General features: G+C 37.4%; 1 protein-coding gene across 3 annotated transcripts in view; it reads left to right on the plus strand.

Moving 5' to 3' along the window:
- Positions 1-24016, plus strand: part of TTBK2 (tau tubulin kinase 2) — a 296380-nt gene that overhangs the window by 253524 nt on the left and 18840 nt on the right. For all 3 annotated transcript variants that reach the window (XM_037834173.1, XM_037834174.1, XM_037834175.1), the window contains 3 exons: positions 5600-5811; positions 7338-7926; positions 10861-12143. In XM_037834173.1, coding sequence (XP_037690101.1) covers positions 5600-5811; positions 7338-7926; positions 10861-12143 — 2084 coding nt within the window. The remainder of the gene's footprint in view (positions 1-5599; positions 5812-7337; positions 7927-10860; positions 12144-24016) is intronic.

Raw genomic sequence — 24016 nt, forward strand, 5'->3', positions numbered from 1 at the left:
TCATAAAGACAAAGAGGATGTTGACATTAAAAGACCTGATCTTTTCTCCATTAGGATTGCAAGCAGGTCCACTTGTCAGTATGGAGAGAGATTTAGATTTCTGAAATAAATGGTTAATTCTTAGTTATCTTGAGTCAGATTATCCTAAACTCCTTTTTAATCCTATTGCTCCTTGACATTTCCCCTTTCACAGAAGATAAGATGAAGAAAAATGGGGTGAAATGGCAATGAATCACCAATGAGTTAGGTTGGGAGCTTCTTAGTTATTTTTGTAACAGTATGGTTGAGAAGAAGCTTAAAACTTACAGGCATGAAATGAGACTTTGAGTTCATGCCTGTTAACGTTATTGATAAAGATTTAGTCAGTCAGGCTTTATGAATGGAAAATATTTGTATCCTGAAAAGATTCTTCTATGATCATTCTGAGGTGTTTGGCCTGTCTTTAGATAATCATCGAACTATATACTTTTAAAGATTAAATTAAGGGTTTTTACTTTGTCATGAGAGTCATTCGCAAAAATATTCTTTGCATAAATGTGATACACGACAATGTTTTCTGGCTGTTAAATAATCATTCAAGAATGAGTAATCAGAGTAGCCAGGGAGTCGGTGTCGGATTTTTATGGTGTCATTTGCAGCTGGCTTTATGGCACCCGGAGTGAAATGTTCTTGTAGCAAGAAATAAAAGCACTAGTAAAGCACTCATTAGTTGCCAGCCCATATGGATGTCTGTGTGTATGTGTGTGTGAGAGATGGCACTTAACGTACAGGAGCTTAATCATTTTAGTGTTCTTTTACCCATTAACACTGTTTAGTCTCAGTGAAACTTAAATGGCAGATGGTTTTGCCCCTTAGTCATTGTCCATCATTTATTATCATGCTGTTGTGTGGTTTCTTGAATTTATAATATATGCTCTTGCACCTCAGAAGTTCTCTATTCATCTTGGATACTTACATAAAGCATTAAGCTAAATTTTAAAGAAAAACCAAGTCATTGGCTTCTGGAGTCATTCATTTTTTTTTTTAACCACTCATTGAACTTTTATTGAGCACCTTCTGTTTGCAATTAACTAAGCCATGTGCGGTGGAAATCAAGATACTTTTTTTTTTTTTTACCTTTAATTTGGTTAGATAGTTGTGTACACAACCAAACATAATACAGGGCAAAACATTGTACAAAAAATAGATTATGAAAGGAATAGAAATGCATGCAAATAGGGTTGAGGTGGGGGGAATGCCTTATGGACAAATTGGCTAAAATAAGTATAAAAATAAAATAAAAAGTATAAGAATAAAAGATAAAAAAATATGGAAATGAGAAAGTGAATGGACAGAGATTATAATTTTAGGAATTTATTGGTCATCTGGTAGAATTCTAAACAGCTCTTTTTATTGTTTAAAATCTATTATATACTACATATAAAAGATTATATGAATCATTTAAATGCATAACATAATAAGCATGTGAACCCACCATCTGGAAAATTATAACATATTCCTTCTATATTTGTGCTGCTACCCTATCCCAGCTTTCTAGATAACCACTGTCTTAGGTTGTATTCCATAAAAGCAGAACCATAGTACCTTAACAAATTCAAAAGAATGTATATTATGTATGTATGTTCTCTGACCATAGCAGACTGAAACTAGAAATTTGTAACAGAAAGACAATGGGAAAATCTCTAAATACTTAAAATTAAACAATACACTTTTAAATAATCCATGGGTCAAAGAGGACATTTCAAAGGAAATTGACAAGAAAGACATAGAACTGAATGAAAATGAAACTACGACATCGAACTATGTGGAATGGAATGATGAGAGGGAAATTTATAAAACTAAATTTGTAGATTAGAAAATAGAAAAGGCCTGAAAATCAATAATCTAACTTGCTACATCCAGAAACTAGAAAAAGAAGAGCAAAATAAACCCAAAGCAAGTAGAAGGAAGGAATAAATTCCTGTCATTGCATCCTAAAAGTTTTGATATGTTGTATTTTCATTTTCGTTCAATCCGAAATCTTAAAAAATTTCCATACTGATTTTTTTCTTTAACCCTTTAATTATTAATTGAGTACAAATTAATACAGTTCTGCCAGCTTTCTTTTGGGTAGTACTTGCAGGATTTATATTTTTTTTATCCTCTTCTTTCTATCTTTCCCTGCCCTTACTCTTCCATTATGACTTTGGTAAATGGCATACAATTGGATAGTCTTACAATCTTTGTCTTTTTTAAAAAATTAGAGTATGATGTTTGTCTTTTGATTGATGTTTAATTCACATTTAGAATTATTTCTCTTGAACTTGTTCATACTACCTTACTTTTAAAATTACTATTTATTCGTATTTTAATGCTTCTTGCCCCATTTTGTTAGATTAAATATTTTGTTGGTTTGTTATTCCTTCTTATATTTTTTCTCTGTACTTCCATGGGATTTGAAGATTCTATCTCTATTCTTTTAGTAGTTATCTTGAAATGCCTTATGTATCTTTAGCTTAAAATCTAAAGTTAAGCAACATCTTAATCCCCTTCCTGCTATTGCAAAGACCTAAAACATTTTAACTACTGTCATCCTGCTCCTAGTATTTTGGTCTTTTCTAATTTTTAGTTTGTTCCATTTGGAAAAAAAAGTCGCTTGCATTGTATTTTTTGTGTGTGTGTTATTTTATACAAGTAAGTTTATATGGATCTTCAAAAATATTTACCATTTATTTGTTTTCTTTTCTTTTTTGCATTCCTGAAAGTCCTAGGCTTGTCATCTCATCTTTCTGAAATATTTCCTTTCATTCAGGCCTTTTGGTATAGGACTCCTTCAATTTTTATTTATTTATAAATGTATTTATTTTAGCCTCATTCTTTAAGGATACTTCATGCTGGATACAAAATTTTTGATTGACATTTTTCCTTTGACTTCAGTTGTTGGTATTCAGAAGTCTGCTGTCATTCTTATTGTTTGTTTCTGTGTAGGTGATTGTTTCCCATTCCCTCTCCCCTGGCTACTTTTTAGCCCTTTCTGCATGTCTTTGGTGTTCTGCATTTTTACTATGATGTATCTAGACATGCATTTCTTTGTGTTTTTCCTTCTTGGGATATCCTGTGTTTCTTGATGTTTTGATTAAATTTTTTTTTATCAGTTGTTGGAAATATATAGCAATTTTCTCCCCATTGCCACCTCTTCATTTTTTCTGTTCTCTCTCCCTGGGACTCCAATTAAACATATCTTAGGCCTTTTTATTCTAGCCATTGTATCTCATATCTTTTTTCATATTTTTCTCCTTATCTTGCTGTGATTCATTCTAGGTAATTTCTTTGAATATGGCTTTCAGTTTACTAATTGTCTCTTTGACTTTGTCCAGTTTGCTGTTTAATTAAACATTTAATATCAGCAATTACATTTTTTCATTTTTAGAAGTTCATTTTTCACCCAGATTCATCAGATAATTCCTGTAATCCTTTGTTGATCATTGTGATAATGACCTTTATTTTTTTTCTCTTGTTTTTCTTTATTAGGGAAGTTATGAGTTTACAGAGCAATCATGCATAAAATATAGGATTTCCATATACCACCCCATTATTAACACCTTGCATTGGTGTGGAACACTTGCTATAATTGATGAAAGCACATTTTAATAATTGTACTATTAACTACAGTCCATGGTTTGACTTAAGGTTCTCTGTGTAACATAGTTCCACGGATTTTTTTTTTAATTTTTATTCTGTTACTGTATGTACAACCTGACATTTCTCCCTTTTAACCACATACAGATATATATTTCAGCGCTATCAATTATGTTCACATTATTGTGCTACCTTCGCTACCGTCCATTACCAAAACATTTCCATTGTTCCAAAGAGGAACCCTGTACATTTTAGGCCTTACCTTCCTATTCCCTATCCCCACCCCATCCCCTGGTAACCTATATTCTAGAGTCATAGAGTAAACTCTTATGAGTTTCCTTATTCTAATTATGTCATATCAGTGAGATCATACAATATTTGTCCTTTTATTTTTGGCTTATTTCACCCAAAACAATGTCTTCATGGTTCATACATGTTGTCAACATGTATCAGGACTTCGTTCCTTTTCGTAGCTGAATGTTATTTTGTTGTATGTATATGCTACATTTTGTTTATCTATTCATCAGTTGATGGACACTTGGGTTGCTTCCATCTTTTGGCAATTATAATAATGCTGCTATGAACATCAGTATGCAAATACCTGTTAGAGTACTGGCTTTCAGTTATTTTGGGTATAAACCTAGTAGTGGGATTGCTAGGTCATATGGTAATTCTATACTCTATGAGGAACTGCCAAACTGTCTTCCACAGCAGATGCACCGTTTTGCATTGTCACCAGCAGTGAATGTGTATTCCTATTTCCACTACTTGTAGTTTTCCATTTTTTTAATAGCAGCCATTCTAATGGGTATGAAATGGTATCTCATTGTTTTGATTTGCATTTCCCTAATTGTTAATGATACTGAACGTCATGTGCTTTCTGGCCGTTGGTATATCATCTTTGGAGAAATATCTGTTCAAGGCTTTTGCCCATCTTTTGATTGGTTTGTTTGTCTTTTTGTTGTTAAATTCAAGAATTTCTTTATATATTCTGGATATCAATCTTTACTGGATATGTGGTTTCCAAATATTTTTTCCCATTATGTAGTTGTCGTTTTACCTTCATGATAAAGTCCTTTGAGGCAGAAAAGTTTTTAATTTTGATGGGGTCCCATTTGTGTAAACATTTTATATAGAGCTGTTCTATATTCTTTATCTGAACAAGTTTGATATGTACAGTCTTTGGGAGTTTAAAATATTTTTAAAATTATGATGTCTGCTGACTTAATCATAGTAGCATGTCTTCTCATGTGTTTGGCTATCTTTGGGTCTTTCTCAATAATTTATAATTGGTGGGAGTCCTGTAGATTTGAATTGAAGATTGGGAAACTCTTCCTTCAGAGACTAACTTCTGCTTCTTCTGGTAGCCAGAATATTCCCCAAATTTGGGACCTCTCTCTGAGGTCTTTGAGCAGAACGGTTCCTGACTTGCCTCTCTCACTCTACTGCTTGTTCAAGCCTTGATTTCTCTGATAATTGGGCTGCTATAGACACTGTACCCCTCTGGCCTGCCTGATGCTCACCCTCCTCCTCCTCTTCCCCAGCTGTTCCTTATTGGTCTAGCCCCAGGGGTTTTTTGTTTTGTTTTGCTCTTTGGTTTTTGACAGGGAATGAGACAGAGTGTATCTCTTCTACCTCTTATGAGACCACTTATGTCTTAATGAGAATGTCTTTTCAGGTTTTAGTTTTCCTGCAGTAGGATGTGGTCCCCACAGGCATCTAGCTAGACATATTGCAAAAAGCCATAGTTGTTGACATTTTTAATATTATTTATCACTGTACCAAAAATTTAGAAAACTAATATAATACTGAAGCTGAGAATAAATTAGGAAATCCATGTACTGAGGTAAAGGTTGTTTTACCTTCATGATAAAGTCTTCTGAAAATACATCCCAATCATTTGTTTCATTTTGTGACAGTGATTCTTACTGTGTATAGTACCTGGAATGTTTTTCATGGCTTTATGTTATATTTCATCTAGGCCACCACAGAAGAGGAGAATAGCCATGGTCAAGCAAATGGCATGCTGAATGCTCCAAGCCTTGGGTCACCAATTCGTGTCCATTCAGAGATAACTCAGCCAGACAGAGATGTTCCATTGGTGCGAAAGTTACGTTCCATCCACAGCTTTGAGTTGGAAAAATGCCTGACGTTGGAGCCAAAGCCAGACACTGACAAGTTTCTTGAAGCCTGGTATAAAATAATTTTTCTTTGTTTTTTTAAAGCTACTGAGTTCTTTCAAATAAGACATTCTTGCATTTTTCTAACACTGATTAGATTAAGTTCCATGTTTTAAGTTATCATCATCTTGATTCTGATGTCAATTGTTTTCTAATGTAGTTACAGGTTCTGTAGGACAAGATCTGTATAGCTGGTAACTTCATAGCACTATGCACAAGTTAAATGAACCTTTTTTCCAGTGACTTTGGAAGGTGATCTCTTTTATTGTTACTGGAATGGAAAACATGTAGTGTAGTGTTGGAGAGGGCATGATAAAGAAAGCATGGAAAAAGAGTACATGAAAGAGGGGGAAAGTCAGATATATGAAGGAAAAGACAGTGAAATTCAATTTAATGAATGCCTTTTATGAGCAATGCACTATACGAAAAACAGATATGAATAAGTTTATCATTCTTGCCATCTAGAGCTCTCAGTTTACCTCAAGAGAAGGAAAAGGTGGTGGAACTCTGTTGCATTATACATAGGTAATGACTGTTTATAGTCCATTATCCCTGCAAGAAACTTTGATGAAAGAAAACAGAAATGAAAATTTAAAGAGTTTGGGAAGTGTTTATGAATAATAGAAGACTTCAATGGCTATTAAAACTTGAGTAGCTTTAAAAACAGCCACACCCTTCGATGGTACATTCCTGGTGGCTACTTGATAATGACATCTTAGGTTAGAAGGAGTATGAATTTGACTAACATGATAGTTACTGTGTCCCAAAACAGTTCAGCCACTTCTGGCCTAGTCCAATCTAGCTTCCATTTAGTCACTCCTTCACATATATGTGTTCTTCTTCACGTGGTAGTCATTTAGTGTCATGGCTTTGTGATATAAGCATATATCTCCATATTGATAGAATCAAAAGGAAGGGTTAGAGCAGTGTTTTAAACCTTTTAAATTGTGGCTAAGATTGGGAATAAATATAATCTCAATAGATATGTAATAGATAGGTAAATAATTAGCCTAACAGAAGAATTGAACTAAAAAGGTTGTCCATGCTGAAAACAGTTGAGAGAACCAAAGTAATAAAAAAAAAATGAGCTCAAGCAAAAATCTAGAATGAATAGGTAACAGTTAAAGTATTGAGATACTGAATCACAAACTTAAGGAAAGGAAAAAGTATATTTCTTAAACTGCTTCCCTGCAGATGAGATCAGTTCTCTGAAGCCTATGCAATCAAATACTGTTAGTCACACAGAACAGTGTAATTGAATTGTCAAAGCAAAGGTGAAGTGCATCACACAGGTCACCCCAGTTAAGCTTCCCTCCTGCCCTGTAGCAGGAAAGACATCTTCCTCTCCTGGGCTCCATCTTCTAAAACAGGATTATGGCCCATGGTCAAAAACGTTATCTACCCTGTGGAACTTTCCTAATGCTTTATCCATTTTTTCTTCCTCTTCTATGTGTGAATATTAGTTCTGTATAGAGCTTATAGGTTATGTAATAAATATTTCTCTAGGACAATTGAGTAACTTCTCTCCATTTCCTTAAGCCTGGAAAAAATGCACAAAGATTCCAGTGCAGGAAAGGAATCTACTCTCCCTGATCCACTTTATAAGCCTTGTGTTCCTGCTGTGTCCCGTACTGACCGCATCTGGCACTATGACGAAGAATACCTTCCAGATGCTTCCAAGCCTGCCTCTGCCAACACCCCTGAGCAGGGAGATGGTGGTGGCAGCAATGGATTTATAGCAGTCAACCTGAGCTCCTGCAAGCAAGAGGTTGATTCCAAAGAATGGGTGATTGTGGACAAGGAACAGGACCTTCAGGATTTTAGGACAAATGAGGTTCTAGGGCATAAAACAACTGGAAACCCCTCTGATGAAGAGCCTGAAGTACTTCAAGTTCTGGAGGAATCACCTCAAGATGAAAAGCTCAGAATAGGTCCCTGGGCAGAAAATGAAAATTTGAAGAAGGAAACCTCAGGTGTGGTCTTAGCACTTTCTGGAGAGGGCCCTGCCACTGCTGCTTCAGAACAATATACTGATAGGCTAGAACTCCATGCTGGAGCTGGTGGTCAGTTTATTGCGGCAACACCCACAAGTCCAATGGAGGCACAAGCGGAAGGACCCCTTACGGCGGTAAGAGATTTGTTTGTCATTATTCTCTATTACTCACTCAGAGTGCATTTATGACAGGACTAACAGTTGATTGGCCAAGATTCTTTAGCACAGGTCTAAGTTTGGCAAATGATGGGAATGATGTTTTGACTAAGTTCTATAGTCAGTCCCCCACTATAAGTTTTACAAAAAATGAGATCTCCTTTTGTTATAGCAACTCAACACATAAAATGTCATTATAACCTCATTTCAGAATAACATGTATAATTAGTCACAAGAACTATGTGTGTGTGCATATTTAATTTGTGATTCTAGAGTTTTTGAACCTCTACATTATAAATTTTGTGACAAAGGCATATACTTAACCATTCATGGTTTGTACTTTAAACTGTGTACTGTTTCTAGGCCCATTCCTTTCATTCCCTTTCTTTTTTGTAACCTCCACTTAGAAACTTCTCATATTTTACATTCATCCAAAACAATAGCTTTCCAGTTTTGATGTCTGTTTAAAATGTTAGAATCCCAGGCCTCAATTCCAGAACTGTTGCTTCTGTATATCTAGGGTAGAGCCATCTTTGGAATCTGCGTTTTAACAAGCAGCCCAAGGTAGTTTTTATGCTGGTTTTCTGCAGAGGAACATTTTGAGGAAACACTACTGTTTACCCTTAATTTCGGACATTCAGCTGGAGATGCCTGTTACCCTAGTATTATCACTAAGCAATGATGCCCCTGCAACTACGTGGGTAGGAGGAGTCCTAGAAAAGCCTCCCAGCAGTAGAGAACTGTGTACATAAATAACAAGCACCAGCAGGTATGTCTGTCCTCACATGAGTGGGACTTGCCAGTTTTCCTTAAATTCTGTGATCATCTAGCAGAGCACCCTTCTAACTTACCAGAAGCTGCATTGTTCCCCAAGGTGAAATGTTTTCTGTTAGGACACAATTCCACATGTAGGTGCAAATCAGTAGGAAAAGATGCCACTGTAATTTCATTTTGTGTACAGCTCTGTAAATTTGCCTGTACTTCAAAATAGGGAAATAAATGCCTGCCTGTTTCTCCCCCGCAAAAAAGTTAAGTTCGGCTTTTGCTCTTACCCAAGACTGCTTTGTGTAGTTAGGCAGGTTGTTCACTGCACAAAGGTGCATAGCCAAGGCAACAAATTGGGGCTGAATTCTAGCTCAAACTTTGCTTGCAAAATTGTGCATCTGGGTGTGGGGCTGTTTGAGGGGCATCCTTTCCCAAAATTGTACAAAAGTCTCATGTGGGCCAGAGACAGGACCTACTCCCTCCCTTCCTCTACTCCTCACCCCTCTTTCTTCCCCACTTTCCTCTTTTTCTTCCTTTCCCTTCCTCCTATGCACCTTCCCAGATTTACTTTTTTCTTTTCTTTGAGTCTATTATGCTTTGTACTAACTGTTGCTCAAGAATTTTTCCAACAGCAGTCTGGTGTGGCTCTCTTCATGAAGGCTTTCTAAAGACTTTGCTCCATTTGTCCTAGTATTACTGCCCTGTCCGCAGAGAATGTTCTTATAGTTCTCTTACACTATCTGCAGTATTTTTTTTTATCAAGAGCTCAGGCCTGAACCCAAACCACCTGTCTTAGATAAATATGACAGATCCGCAGGATGCCAGTTTCATTTGGGAGGTATTCCAGGGCTCGAGGTGTTTTCTCTCTGGGCTGGGCTTAGAACAAGCTTCACATATCCTTAAACCTAATTGTATTCCTGACACATAGTGAAACAGGTGACTCTGGAATCATACCAGTTTCTTGATGTCTTTGGATTAGAGATTGGATCCAGGCTAAATCTCCATCACAGTCCAAATTAATTTTTCTTTGGATTCACACCAATTTTGATAGTTTCTCTATAACTTATTGGGCTTCACTAAGTGATCTGCGTTTGATTTCTCAGAAGCCTTTTTTGTTTGCCAGTTTATTTGCTTGACATTTTCTGCTTTCTTTCATGTCACTTTGAACAGATGTGAAGATGTGGAAACTTTAGGTGTTTTTACCTAAAGGGACAGTCTTATTTACGTAGTATTGAGATGAAATCAATTGAAGGATGGTAGAATATAACTTGTCCTAGGCTTTGACCTTAAAAAATTAAAGAAGATACGAAGCATTAGTGAATATATTTGCATATATTTACTTACAAGAAAATATAATACTCCAAATATTGTTTGATAGAATTTATGAAAAACAACAACATGCATGAAAATTTTGAATTTTCCATCTTAGAATAATTTGCCAGTAATTTTTCCTGTGAATCCTGAATCCATATACAGGAAATAAATGACACACTCAAAGGGACTTGAAGGGAATTTAGTGAAAGGAACTTTTCACCCTTGTATGGGCAGAGTTAAGAAAACCATTGGGACCCAAATAGTGAGCCATTCCTCCCATGAGTCCTGAAGGAGGGGAGGAACTATCAGCAGAACTTGGTGAGAGTTGTAGCTATGGGAGAGAGGCTGTGGGGAAGAGCTGTGGCCAGGGGTGGTAGAATGTAGCCACCATTAAAGATGCAATCTCAGGGAGGAAGCAGGGAAATTAACACCCCAACCGGTTGCTCATTTGCCCATTGGACAAATCCAGCCAGAAATCAGAAGGCAAAGGAGCCCAGGTGGTGTGTAGAGGTCAATCTTCCAGGACATAGAGCAGGCTAAAGAAAAGGCAGGGATGAACCTGGCAGACTATACTGTACAGTTCTTGAAAAGAGGAGCTCTGCTGCTATGCACTTTTACTCAGAATTGCTCATTTTAAGAAGGAATTGGTTTATATGGTGTGTGAATATATCTCAATAGAATTGCATTTTAATAAAAGTAATTAGGTAGACCTAGTCAATGTATGTCATGCTCTTATAAATTTGAACAGCTGATATCAGTGTTAAACCTCAAATCATGAATTTTCATTTATATTCCACATTATTGAATTTTAATTTTTTTCTTCTCTGTTTCCAGATTACAATTCCTAGACCTTCTGTGGCATCTACACAGTCAATTTCAGGAAGCTTTCACTATGGTCAGCAACCAGAGAAGAAAGATCTTCAGCTCATGGAACCCACTGTGGAACTTTACTCTCCAAGGGAGAACTTCTCTGGCTTGGTTGTGACAGAGGGTGAACCACCTAGTGGAGGAAGCAGAACAGATTTGGGGCTTCAGTTAGATCATATCGGTCATGACATGTTACCCAGGGGAGTTCATATCAGAGGATATGACAAATCCCAAGACCTGGGGCAAAAAGACCTTCCTGACCATAGCAGACTGGTTGTGAGAGAATTTGAGAGTCTTCCTGGTGAAATTGAAGAGAAAAGCCATTTTCTAGGGCCAGTTAATGAAGATGAGCAGTTAAGTAAAGGACAGTGTTCTGTTGAGATCTCCCGTATCCCAGGGGATTTGTTAACTATAGAAAGAGATCAGTCAACTACTACTGAACCTGTTGATGTGACAAAGATACAGACTTTCAGTGTGATGCCAAATCAAGACAAAAATCATGAGGTATTGAAGCTTTTGCCAGTTGGAACTTCAGAAATTTCTCCAAGAGTCATTAACCCCGGTGTTGAAGGACAGATGGGTCATGTGGCAGCAATGCAAAAAAGGAAGATATCTAAGGATGATGACATCAAGAATGAAGATTTGCCAGGTCATCAAGGAGACCTGACTACTATTCTGCACCAAGAAGGTAAAAGAGAAAAAATTGCTCCTAGAAATGGAGAACTGTTTCATTGTGTTTCAGAGAATGAGCATTGTCCTCCATCCCGGAAGGATACGTCTAGGTCATCTTTTGTAACCAGACACAGCCGAATCCCTGTTTTAGCACAAGAGATAGATTCAACTTTTGAATCATCTTCTCCCGTCTCTGCAAAAGAAAAGCTCCTCCAAAAGAAAGCTTATCAGCCGGACCTAGTCAAGCTTCTGGTGGAAAAAAGGCAACTCAAGCCTTTCCTTGGTGACCTCTCAAGTGCCTCTGATAAACTGCTAGAGGAGAAACTAGCTGATGTTCCTGCTCCATTTTCTGAGGAGGAATTATTCACTCCTTTTTCAAGACTGGCAGTAGACTCTCATCTAAACAGATCAGCTGAAGACAACTTCCTGTCACCCATTATCTCCCAGTCCAGAAAGAGCAAAATTCCAAGGCCAGTTTCATGGATCAACACAGATCAAGTCATTAGCTCTACTTCATCTCAATTCTTGCCTCGGCCCCCACCAGGAAAGCCACCCACTAGACCTGGAGTAGAAGCCAGGTAATGCTGTATTCTCTCCATATGTTAAGTATGTAACATTATTTCTGTGTCCCTTTTATTATTTCAGGGGTTTCATTTCTTCGTTGCCTGCTTCTGGTCATCCACTTCCTTCCCTGCCTTTCCCAGGCCGTTCTATAGCACAGTATTGTGAGAGAAGTCAGACTGACTCAGATTAATTTTTGGATCTCCTGGTTTCTAGCATTGTAGATCTCAATTTCTTCATCTATAACATGACTAAAATATTGCCTGATGGTTTTGCAAAGATGAAATCAGGTGGTGTACATCTAGAACTTAGTGCAGTTGTTATTATTTTTTTTGTCTTTCATAGCTTGTTTCTCAGTTGGCCCAGAAGTTTCATCAGATTGGTAGAGTGTGAGAATGGGAAACAGAAAAATGATAGGTCGTACTGAAAGAGAGAATTAAGGAGCTGTCTCACCCAAAGGTGTGCAGGCATCTTTGTGGGGGTGGGGAATAGGGCTGCTTTTAAAACTTGTTTCTGTGTCTTGGTGTAAAGCACAACTAGGATGGTGTCCAGTGTTTCTGATAAATCACTCTGTATTATGATTGGAGCAGACTGGATTCTAAGTGGACTCTATATTCCTAATACAGAGGGATATTTTTTTCTGTCTTCCAAAAGCTATACCTCAAATATTTATTTCATGTTATTTTTTTGTGGCAAGATCCAGTCTTTGCACAGCATTATTGGAACATCTATTCAGTGGAAGTCTGCTGGATTAACTCTTCGTTACAGAAGACAGAACACACCCATACCCAATATTCTTTATTCAGGAAAAGCCCAAAATATATGAAGTCTGTGTTTAACTTATCTATTTCCTGAGGGAAAATAGAAGGCAATTTGGTGCTGTTTTGGAAGAAGTCCAGAGAAGTTGTATTAGAATATCACTTGGATGTCTTGGAATGTCATTGCATACACCATGCATGATATCCTTTGATATTATAAAACCCCTTTTACATGGTCCTGTTTTACAGATATGAAAAAGGTGATGAAATAAAGTTCCGAAATTAGCCCTATGTCACCAACTTTTTTTTTTAATGGTGTGCTTTTCTTTTGTTCGCAGTTTTACTCATGCACCATATAATCCATCCAACATGTGCAATCAGTGCTTTCAGTGATAGGAGTTGTGCTTTCATCACTGCAATTGAGTTTAGAGCGTTCTCATTGCTCCAAAAAGAAAAAAAAAATACTTCTTATATCTCCCTATTATCACACATAGCATTGGTGTGGTATCTTTGTTACAATTGATGGAAGAATATTATAATGTTACTGTTACCTGTAGTCCATAATTTGCATTAGGTATATATTTTCCCCATATACCACCCCGTTATTAACACCTTTTAATAGTGACATACACTTGTTCTAGTTCATGGAAGTACATTCTTATATTTGTACTAACTACCTTCATCTTCTACAACAGGGTTCATTAATGTTATAACTTCCCTTGTTTCATCCTCTAGCTTTCCTTCTAATGATATACACGACCCTGAACTTTCCCTTTCAGCCACAATCACACACATGATACAGTGCTGTCAGTCACACTCACAATTATGTTCTACCATCACGTCTATCCATTTCCAAACATTTACAGTCAACTATTGAAAACGCTACACCAATTAAGCATAAACTCCCATTCTCTACACTCATTCTGTCTTCTGCTAACCTATACTGTAAATATTAACTCCATGAGTTTGTTCATTATATTTAGTTCAGTGAGACCATACAATATTTGTTCTTTTGTGTCAGGCTTATTTCACTCAACATAATGTCCTCAAGGTTCATCCCATATTGTTGCATGCATCAGGACTTCATTTCTTCTTTCTAAATATTATTCTGTTGTATGTGTATACCACATTTTATTTATCCATTAAGTGGATGATGGACACTTGGCTTGTTTCTATCTTTTGGAAATTGTGAATATTGTGAATAATATCACTGTGAGCATTGGTGTGCAAGTGTTTGTTTGCGTCCCTGCTTTCAGCTCTTCTGAGTGTAACAGCTGGTAGCAGGATCACCAGATCATATGGCAGTTCTATACTTAGTTTCCTGAGGAACCACCAAACTGTCTTCCTTAGCAGCTGCAGTCTACATTCCTACCAACAATAAGTGCTCCTGTTTCTGTCTTCCATAGCAGCTACATTCCACGTTCCCACCAACAGTGAAAAGTGTTCCTTTCTCCACATCCTCTCCAACACTTGTAGTTTTCTGTTTGAACAGTGGCCATTCTAGTAGGTGTGAAATGATGTATGATTGTAGTCTTGATTTGCATTTCCCTGATAGCTAGTGATGTTAAACATCTTTTCATATGCTTTTTAGCCATTTCTATTTCCTCTTTGGAAAAGTGTCTATTCAAGTCTCTCGCCCAGTATTTAATTGGATTGTTTGTCTTTAGATTGTTAAACTGTAGGATTTCTTTATATATTCTGGATATTAAATCCTTATTGGATATTTTGTTTCCAAATACTTACTCCATTTGAGTTGGCTGCCTTTTCACCCTCTTGACAAAGTCCTTTAAAGCACAAAAGCGTTCAGTTTTGAGGCGGTCCCATTTATCTATTTTTTCTTTTGTTCCTTGTGCTTTAGGTATTAAGTCTAAGAAACCACCCCTCCCACAAGATCTTGAAGACGCTTCCTGACATTTTCTTCTAGAAGTTTTATGTTCCTGGCTCTTATATTTAGGTCTTTGATCCATTTTGAGTTAATTTTTGTATAAGGTGTGAATTAGGGGTCCTCTTTCCTTGTGGTGGTTATGATATCCCATTCTTTCGGCACCATTTGTTAAAGAAACCTTCCTGTCCCAGTTGTGTGGACTTGGCAGCCATTTTCAAAAGTTATTTGACCATAAATAACTCTCAGTTCAGTTCCTATGATGAATATGTCTATCTTTATGCCAGTACCATGCTGTTTTGATGACTGTAACTTTGTTAAGATGTTGAAAGTCACGAAGTGTGAATTCTCCAACTTCATTCTTCTTTTTCAAGATGTTTTTGGCTATTTGGGGTCCCTTACCGTTCTAAATAAATTTGATAATCAGCTTTTCCATTTCTGCAAGACAGGCCATTGGAATTTTGATTGGGATTCTGTCGGTTCTGTAAATCAATTTGGGTATAATTGACATCTTAATGATACTTAGTCTTCCAGTCCATCAGCACAGAATGTCTTCCCATTTATTTAGATACTCCTTTATTTCTTTTAACAATGTTTTGTAGTTTTCTGGGTATAGGTCTCTTGTATCCTTGGTTAAATTTATTCCCAGATATTTGATTCTTTTCATTGTTACTGTGACTGGAAGTTTTTTCTTGATTTCCTGCTGAGAGTACTAATTGCTAGTTTATAGAAACACTTGATGTTTTTAACACTATTGATTTTTAATGCAGTATCATTGAGATATATTCATATATCGTACAGTCATCCAAAGTGTACAATAAATTGTTCCCAGTATATCATATAGTTGTGTATTCATAACCACAATCAATTTTTGAACATTTTGATTACTCCAAAAATTAACAGTAAGAATAGAAATAAAAACAAAATTAAAAAAGAGCACCCAAAACATCTCATACCTCTTATCCCCCCCATTATTCATTTACGTTTTGTCCCCATTTTTCTATTCATCTGTCCATACAATGGATAAAGGGAGTGTGAGCCACAGGGTTTTCACAATCAAATAGTCACACCTTATAAGCTACATAGTTATACAGTCATCTTCAAGAATCAAGGATACTGGATTGCAGTTCAACAGTTTCGGATTTTTCCTTTTAGCTGTTCTACTACACTAAAAACTAAAAAGGAATAGCTATATAAGTCATAAAAATAACATCCAGAATGACCTCTCAACTCCATTTGAAATCTCTCAGCCCCTGAAACTTTATTTTGTTTGATTTCTCTTCCCCCTTTTGGTCAAAAAATCTTTCTCTGTCCTACGATGCTGGGTCCAGGCTCATCTCCAGGAGTCATTTCCCATGATGCCAAGGAGATTTATGCTAACCCTGGGAGTCATGTCCCACATAGAGGGGAGGGCAGTGAGTTTCTCTGCAGAGTTTGCTTAGAGAGAGAGGCCACATCTGAGCAACAGGAGAGGTTCTCTGGGGGTGAGTCTTAGGCACAGTTTTAAGAAGGCTTAGCCTCTCCTTTGTAGTAATGAGCTTCATAAGGGCAATCCCCAAGAATGAAGGCTCAATCTAGTAAATTGGTAGTCACCAATGCTTGCGAGAATATCAGGAGTTCCCCAGCTGGGGAAGTTTAATATTTCCACATTTTCCCCCAGCCCCTCAAAGGGGCTTTGCAAATAGTTTTAATCTCTGCCCACATTACTCTGGAATGTATCAGGGCTTCATGCTAACCAGTACAAACCAATCAGCTCTCACCCCCTGTTCAAAGTTCCATGTAATTATGGTGTTTGAGTAAATTGACCATACAAGGTAAATTACATAACATGCTACAGAAAATACAGATTTTGCACCAAATAAACATCTCTTCCTTTGGTTGCACATGGAAGTTGAAGTTTTAAAACACAGTATTATTCTTTATCCTTCAGTCTGATTTACCTTAGTCCTAACCAAGTCCATTTTGTTCATATCTCTAATTGAAGTCTGATTCTCTTTCAGCTTCTTTAGCAGTGGTTGATTGGGTAATACTGTTCATAACTGCTGAACTCTGGCTCTGAGTCTCAGGTGTCACACAGATACCCAAAATTCCAGGGACCAACCAGATTATACACAAAGATTCTGCATCTCAGAATTTAGAAAGAACCATTACAACTCATGAATAGATGAGTTGTAATAGTGACTGCTGTAAGATCATACAATCTAGGAACCTTTACAATAAGCCTTCCCCTGATAATCTGTGTTCTAAGATTCACTTCTGAGAGTTTGCACATTATAGTTAGTCCATATTGGTGAGGCATAATAATGTTTGTCTTTTTGATTCTGGCTTTTTTCACTCAACTTATTTTCCTCAAGGTCCATTCACCTAGTTGTATATATAATATTCCATTATATGTATATACCATAGTTCACCATTCCATTTATCAGGTGATGTGCCCTTAGGCCACCTCCATCCACTGAAAATCGTGAACACTGCTGCCATAAACACCAGAGTGCAGATGTCCATTGGTGTCTCTGCTCTCAGTTCTTCCAAGTATATACCCAGTAACACGATAGCAGGACCACATGACAACCCTATACTTAGCTTCCTGTGGAACCACCACACTACCCTCCAGATGGGCTGCACCATTCTACTTCCAGCCAACAGGGAATAGGTATGTTCCTCTCTCCACATTTTCTCTAGAACTTGTATCTCTCTGTTTACTTTTTAAATAGTTTTATTCACCACACAATCCATCTTTAGTAAACAGTAATTCCCGGTATTATCACATAGTTATGCATTCACCACCACAATCTGTATGAGGCCATTTCCATTTCTTCTGCAGAGAAAGAGGAAGAAGAGGAAAAAAAATGAAGAGTAAAAAATTAAATACAATACAATGAAAAGGTCAGACAACAACACCAAGAATCCCATACCACTCCCTTATATCCTCCTCTTATGGACATTTAGCTTTGGTATACTGTGTTTGTTAAAATTAATAGAAGCATCTTACAGTGTTACTGTTAACTATAGACTCTAGTTTCCACTGATTGTATTTTCTCCCCTATGCCATCTAATTTTCAACACCTTGCAGTGTTGACATTCATTTGTTCTCCCTCATGTAAAAACATTCTTATATTTGAACATTTAACCACCATCATTGACCACTCTAGGTGATGCTAAGTTATACAATCCCAGTCTTTATCCTCTTTCTTTCCTTCTGATGTCATACATGCCCCTAGTCTTCCTCTTTCAACCATACTCACACCCATCTTTGTTCAGAGTACTTACATTATTGTGCTACCATCACACAGTATTGTGTTATCCATTTCTGGATGTATCTAATTGGTGCTGTTGAACCTTATGTATTCCTTCAGCATCAAATGCCCAATCTCTAACCTCTTTCGATCTCCTGATAACCTGTGTTCTCAACCTCAACTCTCAAAGTTCGTTCATCGATGTTAATTCATATTAGTGAGACCATACAGTATCCATCCTTTTGTTTCTGGCTAATTATACTCAACATAATGTGTGCTGTCTACCATTTTGCCTTTTGGATTTTATTATGTCATATCTATTTTTGTATCTCTCTTTTTACCCTTACTGATAGTCTTCATTTCTGCACTCTTCTTCAAACCTCTTTCTCCTGTCTTTTCCTATCTGCCTGTAGTGCTCCCTTTAGTATTTCTTGTAGAGCAGGTATCTTGTTCACAAACTCTCTCAGTGTCTGTCTGAAAATATTTTAAACTCTCCCTCATTTGTGAAGGACAGTTTTGCCAGATATAGAATTCTTGGTTGGCAATATTTCTCTTTTAGTATCTTTAATATATCATACCACTGCCTTCTCACCTCCATGGTTTCTACTGAGAAATCTGCACATAATCTTATCCACCATCCCTTATATGTGATGGATTGCTTTTCTCTTGCTGCTTTCAAGATTCTCTCTTTGTCTTTGACATTTGATAATCTGATTATGAAGTGTCTTGAAGTAGGTCTATTTGGATCTGTTCTGTTTGGGGTGTGCTGTGCTTCTTGGATGTGTAATTTTATGTCTTTCATAAGAGATGGGAAATTTTCAGTGATTATCTAATCCATTATTCTTTTGCTACCTTTCCCTTCTCTTCTCCTTCTGGGACACCCATAACGTGTATTTCTGTGATTCATGTTGTCCTTCACTTCCCTGAGACCCTGCTCATATTTTTCCATTATTTTCCCTATCTGTTCTTTTGTGTGTAGGATTTCAGATGGTCTGTCCCCTAGTTCATGAATCCTTTCTTCTGCCTCTTCAAATCTGCTGTTGTATGTCTCCATTGTGTTACTTATCTCTTCTGTTTTGCCTTTCATTCCCATACGTTCTGCCAATTGTTTTTTCAAACTTTCAAGTTCTTCCTTATGTTTGCCCAATATCTTCTTTATATCTTTCATGTCTTTTGCTGTATCTTCCCTCTACTCATTGATTTGATTTTTGAACATCTTTTGTTGTTTCAACTCCTGTATTTCATTTGAAGTATAAGTTTCTTCCTTTTACTGGGCCAAATCTTTATTTTTCCTAGTGTGACTTGTAATTTTTTGTTTCTAGGCATCTGGTTTCCTTGATTACCCCAGTCAGGTTTTCCAAGACCAGATGGGCCCAGGTCTCAGGAGGAGGGTATAATAAGTGTCAAGATTCCCTGAGAATGAGTCTCAGAAGATTGTCAGACTTTCCTGTGAGGCCTCTAGACTCTGTGCTTTTCTATCCTGCCCAGCAGGTGGTGCCTGTCAGCTCACAGCTCCCCACTGGTGTAAAGAGGTGTGGTGCCTTTAATTCTCAACAGACCCTGTCCCTCCCAGTGACTGAGGGTGAATCAGAAGCCAAGCTTAAGCTGTTTATTTTTCTTTTTTTTTTCCCCCTTTCCCTGGCCCTGGGATATGAAATCTCTGAGGAAGGGCTACCATTTGAGCTGGGCCCTGCCCCCCCCCCCCTTTTCTTAGGGAAGATACACCCTTTAGGGAATTATCTCCTTCACTTGACTCCTTCCTTTGTTTCTCTATCTTAACTCTACCTTTGCCTTGGTCATCACTGACAATTGAAAATGCATGAGTCTTTCTGTAATCAGCTTCTTAGAATGTGACAGAAAAGAAAAAAAGAGAAATCGCCTTTTCAGAGCCAGTCCCCAGCCACCTGTTTCACCAGTCAAGTCAGAGTTGGTACCTGGTTCTATGTGCCCCCTTTCTTGGGACACAGCCCTTTTCCAGTTTTCTGAGGTCAGCTGATTACAAAAGCCTTTGTTTTTATTTATTATTTTTCCATCAGCCCTACTTCCTCTTTGCCAGGAGTGACCTCAGGATTCCTTTTCTGCTTGCTTCAGGTTTATCGTGCCCTGAGCTTTTGTGCCAGTTTGAATGTATTATGTCCCCCCAAAATGCCATTATCTTTGATGCAATCTTGTGGGGCAGATGTATTAGTATTAATTAGGTTGGAACCTACCGATTGAGTGCTTCCATGGAGATGTGATGCAGTCAACTGTGGGCAAGACCTTTGATTGGGTAATTTCCATGGAGGTTTGGCCCTGCCCATTCAGCATGGGCCTTGAATAGTTTACTAGAGCACTATATAAGTTCAGAGAGAAGGAGCGAGCTTGCTACAGCCAAGAGGGGACACTTTGAAGAACACACAGGAGCTGAGAGAGGAGCTGCAGCTTACAGAGCAACATTTTGGAGATGACCTTTGAAAGCAGCCTTTTGCTCTGGAGAAGCTAAGAGAGGATAAACACCCAAAGAGCAACTAAGAGTGACATTTTTGAGTCGCTGCAGCCTAGAGAGGAATGTCTTGGGAGAAAGCCATTTTGAAATCAGAACTCTGGAGCATTCGCCAGCCATGTGCCTTCCCAACTAACAGAGGTTTTCTGGAAGCCATTGGCCATCCTCCAGTGAAGGTACCTGATTGTTGATGACTTACCTTGGACATTTTATGGCCTTAAGACTGTAACTTTGTAACCAAATAAACACCCTTTTTAGAAGCCGATCCATTTCTGGTGTTTTGAGAAAAGGCAGCATTAGCAAACCGGAACAGCTTGTATTCAGTATTCCAAATCATTTAATTAAAACTGCATTTGGAGCTTGGTTGAGCTACCTTCCCTTGCTCCTAGTAGAGACTGATTTTTCCCACAGGGGAGTGTTCCAACTCAGCCTTCTATGCCAGTGGGGCAGGGGCACCAGCTCCTCAGTTTGGGGAGCTTTACTTACAGCTTTATGCTGCGATCTCAGTGGTTCCACCAATTCCAGACTCATGTGCAATGTGTATCTGGTCATGGATGCCCCCCAGATGGTTCATCCAGACTATTTACTAGCTGCTCCTGGCTATTTACTACTTACTCTAGAAGAATAACTGAATTCAACACCTGCCTATGCTGCCATCTTGCCCCGCGTCCATCGCTATTGATTTTTGCACGTTGATCTTGTAACCTGCCACTTTGCTGAACTTGTTTATTAGCTCTAGTAGATTTGTGGGAGACTTCTCAAGACTTTTAAAATATAGAGTCATGTCATCTGCAAACAGTGGAAGTTTTACTTCTTCCTACCTTTTATTTCTTTTTCTTGCCTAATTGCTCCAGCTAGAACTTCCAGCACAATGTTGAATAATAATGATGACAGTGGGCATCCTTGTCTTGTTCCCAGTCTCAACAGGAAGTCTTTCAGTCTTTCACCATTGAGTACGAAGTTAACTGTGGGTTTTTCATATATGCCCTTCATCATGTTAAGGATGTTTCCTTCTATTCCATGTCTTTCAAAGTGTTTTTATCAAGAAGGAGTGCCAGATTTTATCAAGTGCCTTTTCTGCATCAATCAAGATGATTATGTGGTTCTTCCCCGTCAATCTGTTAATCTGGTGGATTACAAAATTGATTTTCTTGTGTTGAATCACCCCTGCATATGTGGAATAAAACCCACTTGGTCATGGTGTATAATTCTTTTAACGTGCTCTTGGATTCGATTTGCAAGTATTTTGTTCAGAATTTCTGCATCTATATTCTTTAGAGATTGTTCTGTAATTTTCTTTTCTTGTAGTATCTTTGTCTGGTTTTGATATTAGAGTAATGTTGGCTTCATAGAATGAGTTAAGCAGTGTTCCCCCTCCTCAGTTTTTTGGAAGAGTTTCTCAGGATTGGTATTAATTCTTCTTGTAATGCTTGGTAGAATTCACTTGTGAAGCCATCTGTTCCTGGGCTTTTCTTTCTTGGGAGGTTTTTGATGACTGATTCAATCTCTTTACTTGTGGTTTGTTTTTGAGATCTTCTATTTCTTCTAGAATCAGTGTAGGTTTGTTCATTTGTTTCTAGGAAATTGTCCGTTTCATCTGAGTTGTCTAGTTTGTTGGCAAACAGTTCTTCATAGTGTCCTTTTAAGATCTTTTATTTCTGTGGGGTCAGTTGTAATGTCCCCCCCCCCCTTATTTCTGATTTGATTTCTTTGCATCTTCTCTCTTTTTTTTCTTAGTCAGTCTAGCTAAGTGCTTGCCAATTTTATTGATCTTCTTAAAAAACTAACTTTTGGTTTTGTTGATTGTCTCTATTGTTTCACCTCAGTTTCATTTATTTCTGCCCTAATCTTTGTTATTTTCTTCTGCTTGCTTTGGGATCAGTTTGCTTTTCTTTTTCTAGTTCCTCCATGTGTGCAAGTAGGTCTTTGATTTTAGCTCTTTCTTCCTTCTTTTAGGTGTTAGTGCTATAAATTTCCCTTTCAGCACTGCATTCACTACATCCCATAAGTTTTGATACATTGTGTTCTTGTTTTCATTTGTTCCGATATATTTACTGATTTCTCTTGCAATTTCTTTTGACCCCTGATTAAGAATATGTTGTTTAGCCTTCATAAATTTGTGAATTTTCCAGACTTTTGCCTTTTATTGATTTCCAGCTTTATTCCTGGAAATTCCTGGTCAGAGAAAGTCCTTTGTATAATTTCAGGCTTTTGAAATTTTTGAGACTTGTTTTGTGATTCAACATGTGGTCTGTCCTAGAGAATGATCCATGAGAACATGAGAATAATGTGTATCTTGCTGTATGGGAATACAATGTTTTGTGTATGTCTGTGAGGTCTAGTTCATTTATCATATTATTCAGGTTCTCTGTTTGCTATTGATCCTCTGTTGAAATAGTTTGTTGATGAGAGTGGTGTATTGAAGTTGCCACCTATTATTGTAGAAATGTCTATATCTTCTTTCAGTTTTTGCCAGTGATTGCCTCATATATTTTGGGGCACCCTCGTTAGGTGCATAAATATTTGATTGTTATTTCTTCTTGGTGGATTGTCCCTTTTATTAATATATAATGTCCTTCTTTTTCCTATAGTAGTTTTGCATTTAAAGTCTATTTTGTCCAATATTAGTATAGCTACCCCAGTTCTATTTTGTTTACTGTTTCTGTGGAATACCTTTTTACAGTCTTTTACTTTCACCCTATTTGTATCCTTGGGTCTAAAATGGTTCTCTTGTAGACAGCATATAGATAGATCATATATATATGTATTTTCCATTCTGCCAATCTATGTCTTTTATTTGGGAGTTTAATCCATTAACATTCAGTGTTATTACTGAAAAGGCAGTACTTACTTCAACCATTTTATCCTTTGGCTTCTATATGTCATATCTTATTTTTGCCTCTCTTTTAACCCTTTTAGTTACCCTTATTGGTTATCTTCATTTCTACATTTTCCTCCATGTCCCTCTCTTCTGTTTTCCTTTCAGCTTGCAGAACTCCCTTAAGCATTTCTTGTAGGGCAGGTCTCTTTTAAGAACTCTCTGAGCTTTGCTTATCTGTGAATATCTTGAACACCCCCTTATTTTTTAAGAACGGTTTTGCCAGATAGAGAATTTTTGGTTGGCAGTTTTTCTCTTTCAGTATCTTGAATGTATCATTCCACTGTCCTCTTGCCTCCATGGTTTTTGATGAAAAATTGGAATTTAGTCTTATTGAATGTCCTTTCTATGTGATGGATTCCTTTTCTCTTGCTGCTTTCAGAATTCTCTCTTATCTTTGGCAGTTGACAGTCTGATTAGTATGTGTCTTGGAGTAGGTCTATTTGGATTTATTCTGTTTGGAGTACATTGTGCTTCTTGGGTATGTATATTTATGTCTTTCATAAGAGTTGGGAAGTTTTGGCCATTGTTTCCTCAGTTATTCTTTGTGCCGCTTTCCCCTCTTTTCTCCTTGGATTCCTATGACCTGTATGTTTGTGTGCTTCCTGATGTCATTCAATTCCCTGAGACCCTGATCAATTTTTTCTATTGTTT

This window comes from Choloepus didactylus, chromosome 4, assembly GCF_015220235.1.
Source record: "Choloepus didactylus isolate mChoDid1 chromosome 4, mChoDid1.pri, whole genome shotgun sequence".
Lineage (NCBI taxonomy): Eukaryota > Metazoa > Chordata > Mammalia > Pilosa > Megalonychidae > Choloepus > Choloepus didactylus.